Raw genomic sequence first — 22,688 nt, 5'->3', positions numbered from 1 at the left:
GCCTCTTGCTATCAAATTTCCTCCTAGTGTCAGTTCTGACTGGAAACCCAAAGACCCTACACTGGTGTAATGAATAACCTTTATGTTCAGCAGGGTACAAGAATGTTGCATGTGCTGCCTTGCATATGTCATGATGGGGTTCAGTTCCCAGCAGATTAAAACGATCGATCAGAAGTGTGGAAGGGTATGGAGCCCAACAAACCCATACTGTTACACTGTGTTTCTTCAGTATTTGTTCAAAGATCTTGCTACAGCCTTCTTCCTTTGGCAACCCCAGTGCTCAGCAGGTAAATTACATTTGAAATGTGCAAGCAAACAGGCGCAACTGCATGTCTAATAAATTAATGGAAAACTCATTTTATTTTAAACTCCATAAAAGGTATAATTACAAATATGACAAACTTAAATGAACATACATGACTGTGGAGTACAGGCAAATGAACAAGCTTTCTCTAGTTACTTTTTGTAGGAATTCTTTATGTATTCTGAAGTGTAACATGATGGTAGCCACCTTTATGGGTATAAAAATAAGCCTCTGGTGTATCAAAGTATATGTGATCAGTGAGAATGTATAAAGCAAACTTTAATCTAGGAATTATACTACTCTTTGGTATTATCACACAAATGTCATTTTTTCACTAAGTGATAAAAACCTCTGTATGTACACAAACTTAATTCTAAGCAGCTGCTTGTTCAAACACCTAATAGTTCACATGGTCAAGTGCATAAAAATTACCATACAAAATAGTTGCATGAAACTTCCATCAGGAAACTAGGACTGAACCTCAGACTTAGGACAGATGAGATAGAAACTTGATATCATTCATCCAAGTACTAACTCTTGGTAAGTCTTTGAAAATTGATGGATTAGATTAATGAAGGACTAACCCCATTCCTTCCTAACAAAACAAACAGATGTGTGTGTCTGGGGGGCATCTCACCCTGAGCCATAAACAGCAGCATATGGTGGTGTGTATGGAGCTCTAAGGTAGGATTTAAAAAAAAAAAAAAGGCAAAAAATAAAACCTAAGAAAAGGTGTTTCAGCACATAAGCAAGGAGAACATCCAAACTTCTTAAAAGAGTATCTCCAGTTATCCCTCAGCACCAATGAATAGAGAGAATTAAAAATCATTTCTTTATAGTAGCCTTAGTAAATCAAAAATTATAAATCCTCTTAAAGCCCCTTACAGCTGGCTTTCATTGTCATTTAGCTGCAGCTTAGCCAGTTCACAACTGTACAGTTAGGAATACTGTCTGCTTGTTGGTCAACTTTGTAAGGCTTTATATTTTAATGTTTAAAAGCTTTAATTGAACGTTTACAGGCAGAGAACGCTTAATAGTCAAGAGTTGCATGACTGGGAGTAAAGTAACATGACCGATGTACCCTCACTACAATCTAAGCTGTTGTGCAGCTATTTCAATTTTTCCCCACACAGGCCTCACTCTTTTGTAGAAGTATTTTCTATACAGCATTTCCCAGCTTGACTAAATCTAATATTGTCATTATAGATCAAAAATGACAACTGATGTAGGGGGAAAGAAAAGCTTAACCTACATCTTGGGCTGAGGCTGCACTAAAACTTAAGGAGCAGTTTGCTCTCCAATCATTTTTCTAGATTTGTGGAAAAAAATTATGTAAGTATGTAGTTGACAGAAAATATCAGAAGAAAGAAGTAATCGTGACTAATTTCCTAATAAAAGAGGGCAATAAAATAATATTGTAAAAGTAATTTGTCACAACCAGAACTGGCAGAGACCAAAATTTACGAGAATAGCGTGTGTATTTCTTTTGAGATGCTCCACATGAACGTTCTGTCCTATCTGTGAAAGGAAATATATAGTAATGGTATTTTACTAACTGTGCAGGTACAGTATTTGAATAGGACTTGTCTTAAAAAGGACAGTGATTCCAAACTTAAATCCTGTGCATTTATGGGCATAAACCCAATCCACTGACTGTACTGTGTATGTACAAAATGTTATTGTATCTGGGTAGAGACAGCTTTGTCTAGCATTCCTTGCTTTTGCTTTAGTACAATATGGAAGCTGAGTCTTATATGTTTGTTTCATCCAATGTAAGCTTTGGCACTAGCTTGTGCTTGGAGAGAGAAACAAAAAAGGGGAGGGGACAACTTCCTACAGAGTAGAAACCGACTACAAAAGAGAAACAGATTTCAGTGTAGGCAAGTGTACCAGCTTGATCTCAAACAGCAGAGGACATGCAAAAACTTAGTTCTGGCATCTGCCTCTTATACAGTCAAGAATATACTGTTTAAATTTCATAACTACCTCTGACTTCTTAGGTGTTAAAAATAGATGCAATATATTCTGGTTTAGCCTGTGCTAAGATTTATATTTTCTCTATAAATCTGTGTTAAGTGAAATTTTAATTTTGTAGAGAGGAAGCAGTCCTTGGCACAACTGACTACTCCCAAAGGCCAAGGATAACCATAAAGGACTTGCTTTTTGCTCATCTTGTGCCCATACAATTCCCTATGTTGATTTATTGCAGTAATCATCAAACACTTCCCTGCAAAAGAAGGTAAGTCACACTATGACAAACTTGTCACAAAGCCCAGATGGTCTTTGAGAAAAGTGCAGTCTAAGACGACATGTTTTCAGTGTCCTTTGAAAGCTAGACATTTGTTAAAAAGCTGTCCGATGAAGGAGATGAAACAAGAAGGGACTTTTACTTCATGGAGAAGGTAAATAGCAGACTTCCAGGAGAGTGACTTGAGCCCACAGATATTTCATATTCTCCTGTACTACATGCTTACTTTCCTAATGAACAAATCTTATTTTTTAGAGCACAGGTACTATTTAAGTAATATCTTTTTGGTCAAAAAATTGCCAGGTAAACCTGAATAGCAAAGAATGTCCTATGGCTGTTTTAAAAGCACCCTCTCCTCCTGTCACAGAATTTTTTCTGTAATTTGTTTAAAAAAAGTTAACCTTCAATCCTTTTCAGATATTTATATTTGTGTATATATATCTTACAGGCTAGAGATACAGCAGATACAGTAGACTTTACTTTTTTTTTTTTCCCCTGGAGTAATTCTAATGTTTTCTGAAGAACTTTAACCCATGGTGTCAATCGAAATAGGGTTAAGTGCTACCTTTATTCATCAGTTTCAATTTAAAAATGACTCTTCCTATGCAGGCTAAGTACTTGCAAAGAAGTGTTTTAGCCTTATTTTTGTTAGGATGCTGATAGGAAGGAGTGAACTACCCCCTAGCACCAGCAAGTGAGACTACTTCAGTAGATACTGAGAATCTTACAGTGCACCTTCAGATGAAAACATTTCACGTCTGCTAAGTGAACGGCGTGCTGTACTGTCTGTGCACGACTGTTGGTTAACTTTGATTTTAGTGCTGCTTGTGATCAGGCTAGGTTTTGCAGCTAGTAGGAAGAAAGCCATACAGTACCTTGTGTTATAATATGTATTAAAGTAATACCAATACAAAATAAGTTCTTATAGTACATGTAATATGGGTGAATCCATTGCTCTTCTTTTAGAAATATCTGAAGCTGGCATCTTCCTTATCCTTTACTTCTATGTACATACTCTAGATAAGCTGAACATGTTAGTGGCAGCCTGGAATACATGCTCAGCAGTAGTAAGTTCACATTTAAATGTGAGAGCTACTTCAGTGCTGAAAACATTCAAGACATTCAGTACAAATAGCAATTAATACATATTTGGTCCTGAGGCTGAATAAGCAGAATACACAATATTATTATTTTCTTAGATGTTTACTTTTAAGAATAAAATCCTAAACCCATAGACCCTATATTTCAGGAGAAGTAAATTTCAGTGTTAGTTTTTCTCTTTTATAAACCCCCTATATTTTGATTTGAAATGTAGAAAGATTCTAGTAAACTATGTTCTGCCAGTTCATTTGAACGTAAGCATTTTAGCCTGCTCACAAGCCTATTGAACAGTGCTCACTCTCATACTGTAGCAGCAAAAACCACAACTGTCTACCACAACTAATCAGCAAATGGGTGACTCCATGCTTTTGGCTATGACTTATGAGTAAAATAAAATTGCATTCTTTATGTAGTAAGAGTTATTCACCTCTTCTCAGACTGTAGGACAGGTCAAAAATACTTCTTTAAAGAGTAGTGCACAAGTCTGTCTCCTTACTGAAGCTGTGATACCTTAAGAGGAGTACCACTGTTGAAATCTAAGAAAAAAGGACCCTCTTGTTGAGGCAAGAATGTGGTGGGGATAATGTTGTAAACTCCAGCAACTATGTTTTCCACTTCTAAGTAGCAAAATCCACACCTATGATAAAAGAAGTGATCCATTGTAAGATCTGAAATGTTTCAGACTGCTAAGACTTCATTAAATGAACTATTATTACCTGTAGTCACCACTGCTCTTCTTCTGAAAGCCATAGGAACCAGGATCTCCTACTGTTGAGACTGTGACAAGTTCAAAGCCAACGCTGTATTGCCTGCAAGTAAAGTGACACACTTATTTTAGTCATTTGGGTCACCAGGACTATCATAAGGAGAGCACTTTAAAAAAACCCACTATATAGTACAGCTGGAACACGTTTAAAAGTTTTGTAACATTTGTGACAAAAATGCTAATGAAAATTACCACAACATGAATGTACAGTTTGGAGGAAGACACGCACATCCATTTCAGAACTGTACTCTCTGGAAAATTACTGATAGTTTTGTCTCTGCACCAAAACAGACTGCAAGTGGTTAAACTTGTGGTGACATAGTTCTGTGCTGAGTGGCACAGATTCTGGGCTGTGATCTGATCACTGTCAGAGGAATGGGAATGTTGGTCATCTCAGCAGAACTCTCATGTTGCATTACAACTTGGGACAATTTGTCTGCTACCTCTTAATACATGCAACAAGCACAACTGGCCCTGTCATTCAAACTGCCTGAGAATGAGCTAAAAATGCAGAAAATGCATGCAGAAGAAGAAATGCTTAATTAGTGGAGCAGGAGAGCCACACCTTCATTGAAGCACATCTGTACTCATCTTCATTTCACAAGAGGCGTTTCCTCAAAAGGGGAGGAAAAAGATGTACTATTTTATAGTGTACAGCTTTGCAAAAAAAAAAAAGAAAAACACAAAAGAACCACAACACTTGACTGCACTTTAAGAGATACATTGCTATTTAGAAGCTCCATATGCTGGTATTTTGAGGTAGAGAATGAATTTTGCTGAAGGAATTTGACCTGCATAACCTCAGCAGTCAGACAGACTACCAGTTGTGAGAAAACATTTTTTTTTTTTAAAGCATACTGACACTACTTTGTGTGCAAATGGGGCTGTGAGGGTCAAAAGCTTTGAGCTACATTTTAAGTTAAACCCATTTTATGTTCTGCTTTCTCAAATATCCCCTCCAAATTTCAGTCCTCTTAAGCCCTTCCAGGAATGGGATGCAGTAGTTGATACAGGTATATTCTGCCAGAGTAACAGCTGAGTGCCCATGAATTTATAAATATTACTTGCAACTCTGGGGAGAAGCTTTCAATGTGAAAGATACTCCACAGGGCACTGACATACAGTTCTTGCCCCAATCTGCTGATCACAGAGTAAATGAACTTCCAGAGCTCAAGCTACTGCATAGGCCATTATTTAACAACCTCTTTAGTGTTTAGTATCCCACATATTAGCTCCACTATAAAAGAAAAGGAAGTATGACCATAAGATAATTTTATGAGGAAACAAATCCTTTGTACCCTCTTCCCTGCTCTGCAAGACCTAGTTCTGCGCAGACCCCAGAACTAAAACAAAAGACAACTCCTAAAACAAAAGAAGTTTAAATTGCTACTGATGGTGAAGTTAGAAACATAAGTAGTACTATTTACCTAAACTGCCTCCTGTATCTCATCTTCTGAGTTTTCAGGGCGCTTCCCACCCTCCCCTTGAAAGATACTCACAACACTCATCCATAACACACAATACTCACACTGTGTTGGTACATGCTTATTCTACAAACCTTGGTCCACGTAGTTCAATTAGTAATGGCCCACTCTTGTCCATCTGGAATTGATAAATGGGGTTATTTTTGTAGCTATCTCTGAAATTTCCACATCCTCCAGCACTGTGACCTTTCCATTGTCCATTAACCTAAAAAATGAAAAATATAGAAAATTTTATATTCTGAGGATTTGCATGTATAGAAAAGCAATACAAGACTAGATGCTCCTCTCGCTTCATATGTCACTGATTGAGGGAATCTGAATTTTTAAAGTGTAAGTGAAATGCAGAATGTGCTAGTATTTAGAAAGTTTCATTGCAGTCCTCCACATACCTCACTCAAAGCCTTAGATCCCTTATAAAGGTAGTCTATTTCAGCTTATATTTAGTAAGAGTACCGAGTGACCATGTCTGACTATGAGAAATTGTATCTAATGAAGAATCTGTATTCCCATCTATCCTGTGCCTAGTTCAAGGTTTTTTGTTGTAGTTTGTTTAGTTTGTCACTTTTTTGTTTGTTTGTTTGTTCTCTGTTGTACCAAATGAGAAGCACAAACAGCATAAGAGTTACAACGTGACTTGTGTTACAGCCTTTGCTTTTGAAATCACTCCTCCCACCACTGCTCCATTCACATCTATGCACTCTGAGAAACAGCATTGGAGGGACAAGAACGGTGGATAAGGACAGATTCCAAAGGGACAAAGAAATACAAGAAAAAGAATGCTGCTCAGACTTGAAGAAACAGGCCATCTGTTTGCGAGTTCCCCCTGCTAGTCATTAAAGTGAAAGCTTAGACTTGTAAGACATGCCAGGCATTCACACAAATTTATAGCTGAGATACATTCCTTGTATGTTACTTCCCTCCCCTTTCCGTCAAACCAGCAGGGATCAAGATTTTTTCTTGTGATTTAGTTTCTCTGCCCAGTGTCCAAAAGCCTCAAACGTGACATGTTTGGAAGCAAGGGGGATTTCTTCCCCCACCATGCAACTACCCAGGAGCCTGAATTGCTGTGTTTTGCGAGCTTTCCAGACCTTTTCCACCTCAGCTGCACTTTGCTCCAGGAGCCCCACTATAGCTAGGCTAATGCCAGAAGTTGACCTCTCAGCTTTAGTATGAGACAGCTAACAGAGCTTTCTTTTGCTGGTAAACTGTGAATTAGTTATCTGCTTGTTTTTAAATGTGGTAAGTACTAAACAAATACCAAATAAGCATTAAAGAAAGGCAACTTGCTTTTTGTATTTAATCATACAGATAGAACATGCCTTTTATTTGAAGGCTAGACACACATCTTCAAATAATTAACAGGTTTCCACATACTTAATTCTCTCTTTAAACATGTTACAACATCAAACAGATGACCTGCCTCAAACAGTTGTGTCACCTTCAGTGTGTTTTTGCCTTCTTAAACCATTCTCCCAGCTCAGTTTTTAAGAGCTAGAAGTGACAATTTTCTGCATTGAGTGTTTACATTGTTCCCAAGGAACCTCTCTAGCCACCTACCATTCTCCTGAACAAGCTAGATTCAAGGGGCTCTTCCAGAACTAAAAGCTAGTATGAAACACTGCCCAAACTTAAGAGCCTGGCTGCCAGATGGTATGGTGCCTTGGCTACATGAAGTAACATAATCCTCAACTTCAGGCACCAGCATCCTAGAAAATGGACTGTTCCACTGTGGCTGAAAGTAGTCCCATTTCTCTTTTCCTGAAGACATTGCTTCTTTGGACAGAAGACTTCTGTCTATAATAGGATTTCCCAGGGTATGTACACAGTAAGTAGAGAGATGAAAGTTAACAGCTGGTAATTTATGCTTCCTTGACGATGAAATTGCTAATACCAGGTATAGCTCTGAAAATAAACATCATCCTGTGATCTCCTGTCTATTTATACTTCAGCTGAATGCATAACTGCAGCTCATGTTAACATCTGAAATACTAACAGCAGCTGGCCCCCAAACTGCCTGGGCTTCTCGCTAGTTTTAGTCAAGTTTTTTGCTCTTGCCCCTGCTGCTCTACTCTTTCTACTCCTGGGGGGCATTTCTATATGAAATGTACCATCCATATATCACCTTATTCCTATTTTGCAGTGCAAGTGCTTCCCCCAGTGATTACAGACCTTTGAGATGTCTTAGCAAAATTGAAGACCAGTAAAGTGTCGTGATACTGCCATGCTAAGTCCATTTGTCACAGTGTTGGTATTGGTGCTTTTACTTTGCCATTGCTGATTTTGCCCTGTCATGCCAAGAACTTTTCAAGAAAACCATGCACTTCTCACAAAGGAAAATGAGTGACATTCTTGGCTGAGTTTTTACTCTACAGTAGCACTGGCACAATCTGATCTCTGCACAATAATTGCATATTAGGGTACAGGCTGTTACTCCAAAGGTCTGTCTATTCTACAAAGGTTTTATAGTATTACCTGCACTGGTACAGCTGTAACACTACTATGAAGATGGAGTTTACACACCAAATAGGATTTTTATGCCAATAAAAGTTAAGCAACTATTCTTACAGAGTGGTGTGAACAGAGTGAGTCAACCACCCAAGGCTTTTATGTTGGTACAAACAATACCTAAAGAGCAGCTTTGGCATGTTATATGCAACAAAAGTACAGGATTGGTGTTAATGCTAGGTATGCTTAGATTAAGCTTCAGTTGACCTCGCTAAGAAGTTTTGTTTGTGAGACAATAGCCTAAGCTGGCATTTCTGGACATTAGCATAAAAGTATATTTAGAAGCCTTATATATCTCAAATATGGAAAAGCTAAAACCAAATTATTATATAGCGACCCATAAAAGAAAATACTACTTTACCCGTTTGGAAATGGTGTAAGGTGTGGGAATCTTGGAAAAGCTAAACTTGCACAAGGAGTACACCTGTGTTGTAAAAGCAGAAGTTGGTTATGCATTCATCTGGCACTTTTCACGTGAATTCATAACATATTAGAAAAGAAAAAAAAGCAAAATTGCCTACATACACAGTTTTTAGACACTTGTTCACTTTACATGCTTTGAAAATCACCATAAAGGAAATGTAGCTTTAATACTTGGGTAAGAAGGAAGGAGGCCATTGGAGTCCATGTCTTGATCAGAAGAGATCTCAGGGGAAAAGTAGTGGCTGACTGCCAAAGCAGGCGAGTCCTGTCCCTATCCCCTAACTATACTGTGTAGACACAATACATTGTCCTAACTACAGGGGAGAACATTATCAAGCACGTTACCCAGCAGTTCTGCTCCATCACTCATAGCCTCCCTCAAAGTAACAATATCAACCCAAAAGCATTCTTGTTCATCAAATTAACAAATAAAGTACATTTTACAGTATAATTGTTTACATTCATTTTGAAATCAACAGTACATACCCTGATCGTGTAATGGATAGTGTTTTGCTTCTCATACTGGGACACCACTAAGGTAAAAGTATGGGTCCCTGGAGAGGTCAGCTTTATCTTGGTCAGATAATGAGGGCTGTTGATCCGAATACCATCAATATATGGAGGAGGGTCAGCTGAAAAGGAAAAGGACTTTTTGCACATCAAAAAAATCCCCCAGCTTGGTAAACTTCTTAGCCATTTTATAATCAGTGAATTTTGCCCAGAAAGTCAGACTGTTGGTACTAAGGTCAGACTATAACCAGACTTGAGTGCTCTCAAAAGAAAGCCTCAAGATTTGGTCATAAAAGAGGACAAATAACATTAAGAGCAACTGTCATTTTCAGGAGAGGTACATCACATGTCAGGACAAATTCTGCACTTAAAAGTTTGGCTTAGGTCCCATGACTTACAAGAAATGCTTGCCCATCTCCTACCAATGGCTCTAACCAAAGGAGACCTACTGTGATTATGTTGAAGTTTAAAGAAAAGAATGAAGAATGTTTGAGTATTCTATACAAATAAATCTATGAAGTATCTTTTAGAGATGCTCCCTTTTCTGTTGACGGGACAGCTGTAGTTGGTAAACAAGACTGCAACAATCTTAATGTCTTCAGGAGACAAAAAAAAAGCAACAAAAACCCCACTATCTCCATCTTTTTCCCTCCCCCTTGGTATCATTACACACGTAGCTGCATCCCCGTAGCAATGCAAATGCAGTATTTATTATAAACATCCCAAACATTTTCTTTTACAATTACACAATACAATGTGTTATTCAGTCTCTAATTGGTTATTTCCAGACTTCTTTTAATTTTAGCAAAGCACGAACAAACCTAGCCAATTACTTCAACAGACCCAGGATCAGGTCCTTTGTTCTACAGAGCAACATGGGAGAGGGGAAAGGATTAATATAAAACAATGAGAAGCTTAGGAATGGCAAAGCCCTGCCTCTGTGCCAAAGGATTAACCTGTTTTGTTCTGATCTCATTTTAACAGATGGTAAAAATAATACTGCAGCTTGACAAATCTATTTCCATGGTAAAAGGTTTTAAATGAGTTTGAGCTCGTGAGATTAAAAGTTTATAAAAGAGTTTGGGTAGCAAGATAAAACAGATGAATTATCCAGCTCTTGTTAATAGTCTTTCTGGAAGACTGTCTGTTTCAAGCACAACCCAGCAGTTCCTCCGCTGTACAAATGTGTTTCACTTGCCCACTTGAGAATGTTTTCAGTATAACACACATGCAAAATAAGCACTGCTACAGGAACTAACAAAATCTCAAGCATGTCTTGGGCAGTAAGGAGAAGCAAGTTCTTTAACAAGATCAGCTCTTGCAACAAGTGGTGATTATTTGGTAAGGTCTCAGTGGATGTTTTCTGATCATGGAGAATTTGGATTCTAGGCAAACTGGTTGGCATAGTTCAGTGAAACAAGACCAGAGATGAACACCAGAACCCTTATCAGCCATTCCAGTAGAAGAAACAAATAAAACACACACACAAAAAACCAAAAACAAACAAACAAAAAAAACAGAAGCACAAATTCCACTCTTTGTTCAGAAGAGCTTTAGGAGTTGCTCTCTGATTAACTCCTGCTATTACCTGTTGTGTGAGCAGCTACCTGAACACAACTCTAGTTCTGAAGGGGTTCCCTATCTGTAAAAGCAACAGACCAAATCCTGCTTATGCTAGGACGTGTTTTCACTGAATTAATTCACGGAGTTTTTGTTGTTGTTATTGGTGTTGTTTGTTTTTTAAATGCCAAGACCTCTATGGTGACATAGAGAACAAATAAAATCATGATGTTATCAATCAGTTCTACTTCAAGGTTGCAGTCTACCTAGCCATTACCTTTACTTCCTGTGTCTCAGATCTGCTATTTGTCTTGAAATAAAACATGCATGGCTTTTCTGCAGCTACAACAAAGCTCCAAAAATCAATCCCCTTCTTCTTAGGGTAAGCAGAATCTGACCTATAATGACCAAGAGTAATGCAATGCTTGGATAAAATTAAACATCTAAATATTTTCTTAAACATTACATACGCAATGCAGCTGAACACTTCAAAATACTTTAGAGTATCTCATGAACTTACTTTGGATACTTTGCAAAGCCATGCTCACAGAACAGTTAACATTGATTATTTTCATTTAGGAGAAGCTGTAAACCAAAATCATTTCACCAATGCTATCTGATAAGCAGAAGCAGTGTCTCTTTTAGAGTTAACTACTGCCACTGCAAAAATAAACAGGTCAATAAAGAAAATGCAAAATCAAGTGTTAGCAGCACTACAGTAAACCTTTAAGCAGGGTTAAGCACTTCTAACAGTTGCAGCTTGGTTTATTCCTTCAGTGTAGTCTGTTGAAGGTGGTCAAATGCCTGAACAACTATTTCAAAAGATTGATCTCTTAGAATGAGACATACAGTTTTAAAACAAACTGTGCCTTTCTTTCCTACAAAATCCTTTGCCAAGTATTCATTCACTTCTAAGCATCATCTTTTTGACAATCACAGTATACTAACCTGGATAGTAAACTTTTTTGCCATCAGTCTTGTATACAACCATTGTAATGAATTCCCGATTGTGTGCAAAGTCATCCTATAAAAACACAAATTAAGTAGAGAGATATATTTCTGTGGAATGTAACTAACATTAGATCAAGTACAACATTCTCTCAAACCCTTTGATCATCACATGGTATGGTCTCATAGCTGTATTTACTGAAATACCTCACCAATTCCTTTTAAAATGTCTGAAAAAAAAATATCACCAATTTCACTGAAAAAACTTCAGACCCTCAGGATTTAGAATTACTTCAGTACCCTTATGGTGTACTCTCTCAATTTTTTACTCTGAGTCTGTTTCAACAATCTTGTATGCAGGTATCTATACCCACTGAATTTAGAATTTGTACACATTCACATGCAGACACACCTGAACATGAACATATAAGCAGTAATATGCTCATACTAGAGAGAGCAGTATAGAAAAAAATACAGAAGACATTAGAGAATTTAATCTACAAAACATAAGGAAAAGAACTTGGCACCTTATCTGTGATGTGTCTGCTAAGCAGAACCCAGACTGCAGCACCACCTTGTGGACAGTGGACCTCCAGTTTGTACTGAGGATTATTAGCCAGGCTGTAAGCATCCTTCACTGGACCTTGTTTTGCATCCCAAGAACTAGAAGCAACGCAGACACTTCGTTAGATCAGTAGGATATTAATTTGCACTTTGAAAACTAACTCAAAATACTACATGCATAGAGCTATCTATTATCAGTAACAAAATTACCAAAGGCTAATTTTCTACTGGTATCTACAACTACTATATTAGGTAATTGCTGTGTCAGAAGCTTTATCTTATATTTGTTTTTATAAATGACTTTGCTACAATACAAGCATGGTTATCAGCAATGCTAAATGCAAACAGCTTGTTTGGTATGGTGACTGCAACCACACAAAGCATAGAAAAAGGTGAACAAGAGCCCGGGCTAGCCAAATATTGTCATGATTGCCAATTTTTTCCCCATAATTTTTTATTCAGGTAAACTTTAAAATAAGAATTAATCTCTTTCATGTTTGGAAAGGTGCCTGCATAAAGTCTTAAATCCTTGAGGTACCCTATTACAAAGCCTGCTTCATGAACTGTCTAGACACGAAAAATATGGTGTGGAAAAGCAAGAAGTATTGACGACAATGCAAAATGTGACAAACTGGGAACAAAAATGGATGAAGCTATTCTTAAGTCCCACTGACCCTCCCACCCTTTTTAACTGAGCAGCATGTGTGAATGGCTGGCTGCATTATCAGCTAAGCTTCAAATTATTACTATCATTACGCCACTTTTTATGGCGATTGCCACTGTGCTAGGCATTTCCCTAAACGGAGGCATGAAAATCACTAATAAAAGGGAACACAACATAATAGATGAGATTTGAGATTAACATGTACATTATGTGCACTCAGCAAGTTTGCTGATGACACCAAGCTGTGTGTTGCAGTCAACACACTGGAGGGAAGGGATGCCATCCAGAGGGACTTGGGCAGGCCTGAGAGGTGGGCCTGTGTGAACCTCATGAGGTTCAAAGCCAAGTGCAAGGTCCTGTATCTGGGTCGGTGCAATCCCAAGCACAAATACAGGCTGGGCAAAGAATGGATTGACAGCAGCCCTGAGGAGAACACAGGGGTGTAGCACAGCATACTGGAGTAGGAAGACAGAGAAACCCTCACTACCAGAAACTGGGTAACAGAAAGGCTGAATGCGATGGATACTGGGTGGGAGACAGGTATTGTGTTCAGAAAAAAGAAAAAAATCAATGGCCAAGGAAGTTAAGTTAAAACAATTGTGACTGGTGAAAAATGTAATTTGACCGTTCTGATGTGAGTGAACACACCTTGTAAAGACAACAGGCACTGCAGTTGATCTAGTCGATCAAGGGAAACCAGCTGATGTGATCTTTTTGGACTTCAGCAAAGCTTTTGATACGGTTTCCCATAGGATCCTACTGGACAAAATGTCCAGCATACAACATAACAAAAACATCATACAATGGGTGAGCAATTGGCTGACGGGCAGGGCTCAAAGGGTTGTGGTAAATGGGGCCACATCTGGCTGGCGGATGGTCACTAGTGGGGTCCCTCAAGGCTCCATTTTAGGGCCAGTCCTCTTCAATGTTTTTATAAATGATTTGGATGTAGGACTAGAAGGTGTTTTGAGCAAATTTGCCGACGACACCAAACTTGGAGGAGTTGTGGACTCGGATGAGGGTTGAAAGGCCTTGCAGAGAGATCCGGACAGATTGGAGAGCTGGGCGATCACCAACCGCATGAAGTTTAACAAAAGCAAGTGCTGGGTCCTGCACCTGGGACAAGGCAACCCTGGCTATATGTACAGACTGGGTGACGAGACGCTGGAGAGCAGCCCCGCAGAGAGGGATCTGGGGGTTGCGGTTGACAGCAAGTTGAATATGAGCCAGCAGTGTGCCCTGGCAGCCAGGAGGGCCAGCCGTACCCTGGGGTGCATCAAGCACGGCATTGCTAGTCGGTCGAGGGAAGGGATTGTCCCGCCCTACTCTGTGCTGGTGCGGCCTCACCTCAAGTACTGTGTGCAGTTCTGGGCACCACAGTACAAAAAGGACATTAAACTGTTGGAGAGTGTCCAGAGGAGGGCGATGAAGATGGTGAAGGGCCTAGAGGGGAAGACAGATGAGGAGCAGCTGAGGTCACTTGGCCTGTTCAGCCTGGAGAAGAGGAGGCTGAGGGGGGACCTCATTGCGGTCTGCAGCTTCCTCGCAAGGGGGAGTGGAGAGGCAGGCGCCAACCTTTTCTCCATAAACACCAGTGATAGGACCTGCGGGAATGGCGTTAAGCTGAGGGAGGGGAAGTTTAGGCTGGACATCAGGAAGAGGTTCTTCACTGAGAGGGTGGTTGCACACTGGAACCAGCTCGCCAGTGAAGTAGTCAGTGCACCAAGCCTGTCTGAATTTAAGAAGCGATTGGACTGTGCACTTAGTCACATGGTCTAAACTTTTGGGCAGACTTGTGCGGTGCCAGGAGTTGGACTTGATGATCCTTATGGGTCCCTTCCAACTCGGGATATTCTACGATTCTATGCACAAATGACTTGCAACTGTCCAGGAAAAATAATTCCGAATAAAAGCTAGGTTACTCAAGCATAGCCTAGTGACTGATTAAACAAACATGGAATGCACAAAAATCTGATTTCTGTTCCAATACAGAGATATAGGACTGAGGTCAGAAGCTGCTTACACAACCTTATGTCCACAGCATCATCATAAAGGTCACAGGAGTTTGAACAACATTACAGAAACACTCCAAGCCTGAGTTCTGAATTTAGAAGTATCAAGTCAGGCTCGAGAGCATGGTCAGAGTCCAACTTCTTCAGCTGTAACTGGGAAGAATGGAAGGAAGGAAACATCAAAAAATTTACTGCTATATTGACAAGAAAATTTCTCTTGGACCAACCTGTGAATACATGTAGACTCTTTAAAAAGACTTGGGTTCCAACTCAAATAAACAACGTCATAGTACTGGCACAGGTCCTCCCAGGCAATCCAGAAAATCCCTAAAAAGGGACTGCTGTTACTGTTTGCTTACCAGACACTTTGCTTTTACTCTTTTTTCAGGAGTCTCTTTCCAGGCAAATAATAGAGCTTATATAAACCCACATTTCTGTAATAATAGTCATAATGTTGCATTGTCCACATTCCTAAATTTAAACTTAATCCCCAAAACAAACAAGTTGAAACAAGAAAAACAAAGAATAACTGCACACCTCCAAATTCTCAACCTGAAGCTGTCAGGACATTTTTCATTCTCAAGCACTAATCAGGAGCATGAGAAAATCTTTGTTGTATCCAATGACATCACTAACTGATTATGAACTGCCTATTTCCTAAGTTTTTGAGAAAAAGTTACATAATCAAATAGGTTCCCCTACTTCAGCAACCTAGTTTAGTAGCATGATAAAGTATTTAATAAACTTGAGTATGTTTAAATGTATTTCCAGAGTACTTCATCCAATAGCCACGGGATTGTTTTGGCACCCCAAATCTGCTCTGTCTTTACAATTCTCGTGCATTTATTTTAATTCTCTATAGCTCGCTTAATTATGACTCCAGCCAACACCACCTGCAAACTGACAGATTCCCGATGAAGTAAACTCTCAAAAAAAGTGACACCATCATAATGCAAGTCCCTGATATAGGCAGCTGCAGATCTTGCAGCACTAAAAAAAAATATACAGAGAATAGCTACACTTAGACAACAAAACCAGTATGTCGATAGTTTGAAAAATTAACTCCCTTAAAATTTATACAAAACTACATGAATAACTTTAACTGCTACGTTCTACAGATATACAATTCCTTACTAAATGAATCACCAAGTAAATAATGAGCTAATCATTCATAACAATCAGAAAAAACAGGGCTGCTATTTTTTTTCTATATTTCTTTCTATCTTTCTGCAGGGATAAACCACAAAGATCTACATTATTTTATTATATAGCTACTTTTTTATGCTTTATTACCATTGTCTATTTTCTGAGCTGTTCTTGGATCAAAGTTCAAATATTTTTGTAAATCTGGGGTCCAATTTCTTGTGTCATTCTCACTGTATCTTCCCTTCCAACGTAAGTGGCTCCAGGGATTTTTCAGCTGAAGGAATCTAAGTCCCTAAAGAAATACAAAATAAAATTTTCGGATTCATCTTGTCAAGATTCTTGTTATAAATATACGAATATGGAATACAGACCAATATCTTAAGGAAATAAATCATCATTAGGCTTCTGGAATTTCCCAATGAAGCTCAGACAAAATAAACTATATAAGTCATTAGAACAAAAATCAGTAGATACCTATCTCAGACACAAGCTTCAAGCAGGTATCTGAAAAAGCTTTCAGTTTTACTCGGTACCTTATATTCTCTTATATCCAAGACTGCGTAGGCATGGGTTGGAACTAAACCCCATTTTTCTCCTTCCTCTTCAGACATCACACCTGTTGCTGTTGTGATAAGGACATCTCCCTTGTGAAATCTGTTCAAAAACAGGTGAAAAATAACTTAAAATGTTACCAGTTGCAAACTAACATTTGACAGACACTGCAATGGTATGTTTGTACACTACTTGTGTGACCATGCTTTAAAAAAAAAAAAAAAGAAATACATTTTTTGTAGTCAGAAATCACACCTGAAGAAAATTCAGAAAGTGGAACTATTTTCTTCCAGTATTTAAGTACAGGCCGCAAGTAAAAAAAAATGATTACTTCTGTTACAAACGAAAAATCATCATCTGTCAACCTGAAGTTCAAGTATCACTTAAAGATACTCTTCACAGATCTTGAGCTGAATACAAACGTGGTTTCATCAACACTTAGCTAAATCACTGCATATAGTAAATTAACAACTCCACTGACCACAGGATTTTGAGGTGGCTTTCCCAAACATGGGAGAAAAATTAATCCTTCTAGACTTTTGCAAATGTTTACACTAAGGTTTTGTGTTATTCAGCACAGGCCTATAGGGTCTGAATCATCAACAACTCAGTTCTGCAATTGTTCTGAATTGCAATCATTAACTCCACAGCAAGTACGGCTGTGAAGACCTGCCAGCATGCTTTCCAGCACATGCTGAAAAGCAAGTATGCACTCAGGGTCCCTACACGGTTTACAGGGTCACTGGACTACAGATTGTCAGTCTAACACAGATCAACAACAACAGTGAAGCTATAATCTCATCCTAATTGCAGCCACACCTCCAAACTGCAATGCCAGAATACCTGAAAAGCTATTAGCAATTAAGCGTGAGTTCCTAACCTACTGAAAAAGCACTGTAGAAATAGTCACACACTCTCATCATAAATGGAGTTGTTTCAGTCAACAGAGTATCTGGTTGAAAGAAACTGATTGCAAAGAAGTTTTGAAATAAATCCAAGTATTTGCTAGTTGACGTTTAATACAGCTGAGAGCTGTATCTTTCACTATAAGTAGAATTGTTACAGTAAGCCTGAAGATCAGTATCGCAGTTTTGACCAGCTTACTGCTGCTCCTCCAGATTTACTAGTGGAACATAACCAAGATCTTGTGATACGACTATTAACACCATACTGCATCTATTTGTTCCACTGATTCCAGGAAGGAATTCCACTGATTCCAGAAGTTCCACTGATTCCAGGTTCCACTGAAGTTCCAGGAGATATGCTTCCTATACTTCCTTCTACTTATTAAAGACTTAGCTTTTACCGTGGTTCCAAGCTGCTCTTCTTTGACTATATTCTAATTTCTTCATCAAGAAATGGGCTACTGTTCCCCCTGCCCCATATGCAAAGAAAAAATTCCACAGTATTTTACACTTCTCTTCTATAAAATTCATCAATCCATCATTTTTTATTCTTCCAAACAACATATGGAGATTTTATAATATACTATTGAGGGCTCTGTGGTGACTGTACTCCTTTTACATTGGTAATTCAGCTACTACACAGCAAACATTTTAATTAGTTAAGAGAGAATATCTACCTCTGATAGAGCATTCTGAAAGTGCTATCTTTATCGAAAGCTTGATTGTCAGAGTGCATAGCAATTCTTTCCGGTATCCAACCAGTCAGTGCATGGAGATCAATATTCTGAAATACAAACATTCGAGAGAAATCGTAACAGATAACCCATCCATAACCTTCTGATGCTTGTACATAAATTGATGCCTTGAAAAAAAATCAGGTATACATGCTACAATACAGTTCCATACATAAAAGGCTCAAGATTAAGAATATATAAATTGGAAAATGAACTGATGAAGAACCAGAATTTCAGAGCTACAGAAGCAGTAAAAAGTGATCAACCAGCTCTATGATGCGTTCCATTTACTTCTTTGATTCATAGACTTTTAAAGCACAGTCTCAAGAACTATTTGGAACCTTGCTATTATATATGCATTTTTAATTATTTAACTTTTATTTCTAAGGCTCAGGGTTTAGGATTTTTATTCTTCTTGGTAAGGCCTTTCATGTTTTCTGTCATGCTTTCCGGTTAAAAGACACTTTAATCTCCCTATTTCATCTCCTTGAAATACTGCTCCTTCCCCTTTCTTTTGCTTTGTACTCCTCTAAAGAAAAGCAGGAAATATAAATGCTTGAAGGGTCAACAAACAGCACTGGTGGGTGGAAATTTCAGGAATTACAAATACAACACAGACAATAAGTAAACTTGAGCAGACAAGGAAGCTATAATATAGTCAAAAGATGTGGGATGGGTGGAGATTAAATGTCATGAGTCAAGCTGTTTTTCCAGATAGCAAGTTAAAGGAGGACAATGCGAATAACACAGCTATTGTCTCATAATTTCTTGCTCTGCAAAACAAAGCAGCCCACCACTGACATAAACATACATGTTTTTATAGCATACAAAAGCATGCTACATTTACTCCTTATGCTTATCAAGACAAACGTGGCTTTGTATATTTCCAAAGGTGATGATTACCTGTCATATCCACAAAGAATGTAATTATCAAGACACCAAGTAGAACACGAACAGCACCATGGAATCAAAAATATACTATTAACATTCTTAAGAAGTTTGAATGAAAAAAAAAAATCAGAAATACTTCTTAAGTAATAAATGAAGATTATTTGGGCAACACATTTGAGTCAACTAGCCTCTTTGAAAGAATAGTTTGCATGTCAGCTTAGCTGCAGCATTATTAACGCTTCTTCAGTAGCTACACTATAGGAACCTGAAACACACTTATATAAATGCACAGGTCAATGTGGTAAACTTTCACAGACCAGAAGTACTTGCTCCCTCCATATACACGGAATATGTCAGTCTGTTCCTTTCCTATCCAACTCTTTGACCTAACAAGGGAAAACTGCCCTATTTACAGAATAACAATTGAAACAAAAATCAGCATTATTGGTGCAGGCAAAAGGAGGTATAACTTTGCCCAAAACTCTCACCTAGACTCAATAAGAACACATACACTTTCCAACCATACGTTCCAGTCCTACAGTCCCAGTACCAAGATTAACTCCATCAAACTAGAATGAGTAAGACACCCTCATGGGCAGAGATCTCATCAAGCATAGTTAAGTACACTTGTGGAATGAAGAAACAGAAAAAACAAACAGAAGGAATCACAGACTTGCCTCCCCACATAATTTATTTTGATCTCACTAGAAGGAAAGCTATTTGACAGGTTATCTAACTGGATTTTTTTGGCTTGTTAGAAATAACCTAGTACTTACAGAATTTGATCCAGGAAAATCATATCCTCCCATGACCTTCATGTAGGCCTTTTCTATTAGCGATACCCATAATTCATTCTTATTGTTAGAATAAGAGCAGAGGAGTTCCCCACTATGATCAACAGGTAACTGGTCATCTATGATTACCTGTGTAAAATAAACAAACAAGAAGTCATCCTAAAGCTAATACAGTATTCTGGAAATACTTCAAGAACAATAACAAAACCAAACTCTCAGCAATACATATCTTCTGAGACACAGCCAGACCTGACCACTTTTTTAGATGTGGACACCTATACCAATCCTGCAGTGATTTGCTCTAGTGAACAAAAAATTGTATTGCCAGTTCTTACGTATACTGGACCACCGGGTGACCAGCAAGCACCTGCCTCAGTTTCCCCTATATAAAATAGAGATGTTAACAGTACTTGCTTGTAAAGGGTTTAACATCTGTTGAACACAGCTACAGAAAAGCTCAGTAATTACCAGCAGTAGAAGAAAAAAATAAAGCCACTAATATCCCTCACCCAATTAGGAAAAAGAACGTATACTGTGTTCAGTAGCCAGCAGAAAAATAAGCAGTTACATATCTACAGCAAAACAAAACACGTCATATCACTTTCACAGTCTCTAGTTCCAGATTTAAATTTTTTCTCACTAGAAGGGTAAAATAATGTCAAAGTAACACTTGTGAAAACACTACCATTTCTTCTTTAAATTATGTGGAATATACTTTGCATAAGTATAGATCATTAATGCAGTACTTATCATGGTCTGAAACAGTTTCCCAGTATAGATGTTTCAGTTTCAAATTGACATTACTCTACTACCAATACAGCCCATTTTCTGGTCAAATCCTATTCATTTAAGAACAGACAATCCTTTTCACAAAACACATTCATCCTAACAAAAAGCAACAATTAGGAGATCTTTTGGAAAGAGTATGAAGAGCTTGTCAAGCACATAAGTGATACTTCCATGAAGTATCTGTTGGGTTGCCAACAGACTTCCTGACCCAGAGGTTATATCTTAGCATTTAATAGCATTTGAGGACTCACCCCCCAGCCCCTTCTCTATGAATAGAACCACTTGATTTTTGAACTCCCATAAACATTCATCATCCACAATGATCTGCAATAGTGACTGCTACACAATTTTATTTTACGTCCCTATTTAAATCCTCTAAGAAAACTGTATTTGTGAGATTATAAGGCTCTATTATTTATCTTCACGCATCTCCTCTTTTTACTAAAAATCTTTGGTCATCTGATTTAGTCCTTCGACCATTCCAGGCCTATAGCCTTCCTTGGAAGTTCTTCTCTGTACTTTTCTAGTTCTGTAACTTCTTTTCTGAGATGAGGTTGAAAAAAGGTTGAAAGGTTGAAAAAATACTCATTCATGAATATGGGATGCATTTTTTTTCCTGTATTGTTTTCATAATTCCTTTATGTAATGTAAACTTTTTTTTATGAATTGAATGGGAGTAAGGCCATTCTCATGATTGTATGCAGATAAGATCTCTACTGTTACATATTTCACTACCAAAATGAATCTCAAAAGGTTTAACAATTAAAAAACACTTTCCAAAGAAACATACCTAAAGTTTTTGCTTTGTAAGTACAGCTTCACAGTGAAGCAGACCAAGCCCTCAAATTATACAGTTTAATCAGTAACAGTATTAAGTTTCCCCCCAACCATTTACCTTTCTAGGTACACCATTGATATGAAGTTTCACCATGTATTTGCCACATGGATTATACTCTGGTTCCCCTTTCTTATTCTGAGGGTAAATGATACTGTTAAAAAAAAAAATAAGAAATTGTGACAAAGCACTTGGCTGTAGATATACTGATAACATGAGAAAAAGGATTAATATCGTCTGTATCTAGAATTTACACTAAGGATAAATGTGAAATTTTATATGAAAGAGTCACTCCAATTTAGTAAAAGTGATAATAGTGTTTAAGTAGGTTTTATTTTCATACCTTACTCTTGCTGCAGTTCCTCCCTTAATAGACTAAGAAAAAGTACACAAGTAACCTAATCATTTCTCCAACAGAAGCAATGCAAACAGGTTTATCTTACTATTACACATACTGAAGATATGCAAATACCATTTAAATACAGTAACTGCCTGAATGAAAGTCAAAGGTTTGAAGACTGCAACGGCACAGAACTCACTGTTCATGAAAAGAATGCACGTTCACTTCAAGAAGTAGAGGCTGAAACAAAATTCCAGGCACAACATTCACACTCTGGTCTGGCAATGGGCTCCTGACAGACAGCCAAAATGCTAAATTTATCGTAGAATGCTAGTTAAACTGAACTGAGATAGTGTTGTTAACATAAACTCTGCAGTGAGATTCAAGACAGACCATCTGGCAGCCTTCAGTATAGCAAATAAAGAAAACAAACCTATAAAACACTGTAAGTAACATTTCTATTAAAAATAAAGCAAGCTTTCCAAACTATTTGTTCTCAAAGCACATCTGAAGTTAGACTCCAGTGTCTTTATACTCATCTACCTCAAATTGTTTTCATTTTTGGAAATGCTAAAGCCACACGTGTCCCAGGGAGATGAAGGTGAAAGAAACA

General features: G+C 38.0%; 1 protein-coding gene across 3 annotated transcripts in view; it reads right to left on the bottom strand.

The window, feature by feature from the left end:
- Positions 1-3,428: 3,428 nt before the first annotated feature.
- Positions 3,429-22,688, bottom strand: part of CAPN7 (calpain 7) — a 31,126-nt gene continuing 11,866 nt past the window's right edge. For all 3 annotated transcript variants that reach the window (XM_083825885.1, XM_083825886.1, XM_083825887.1), the window contains 13 exons: positions 21,796-21,889; positions 20,094-20,240; positions 18,370-18,476; positions 16,769-16,889; positions 16,383-16,527; positions 15,317-15,416; positions 12,377-12,512; positions 11,850-11,925; positions 9,318-9,463; positions 8,770-8,832; positions 5,978-6,108; positions 4,370-4,462; positions 3,429-4,290 (listed from right to left, as the gene is read on the bottom strand). In XM_083825885.1, coding sequence (XP_083682011.1) covers positions 4,146-4,290; positions 4,370-4,462; positions 5,978-6,108; positions 8,770-8,832; positions 9,318-9,463; positions 11,850-11,925; positions 12,377-12,512; positions 15,317-15,416; positions 16,383-16,527; positions 16,769-16,889; positions 18,370-18,476; positions 20,094-20,240; positions 21,796-21,889 — 1,504 coding nt within the window. In that variant the 3' untranslated portion in view covers positions 3,429-4,145. The remainder of the gene's footprint in view (positions 4,291-4,369; positions 4,463-5,977; positions 6,109-8,769; positions 8,833-9,317; positions 9,464-11,849; positions 11,926-12,376; positions 12,513-15,316; positions 15,417-16,382; positions 16,528-16,768; positions 16,890-18,369; positions 18,477-20,093; positions 20,241-21,795; positions 21,890-22,688) is intronic.

The sequence above is a fragment of the Anser anser genome (assembly GCF_964211835.1).
Source record: "Anser anser genome assembly, chromosome: 2".
NCBI classification, from domain to species: domain Eukaryota; kingdom Metazoa; phylum Chordata; class Aves; order Anseriformes; family Anatidae; genus Anser; species Anser anser.
Note: the sequence above shows the minus strand (reverse complement) of the source record. Positions and strands in the feature narration are given on the sequence as shown.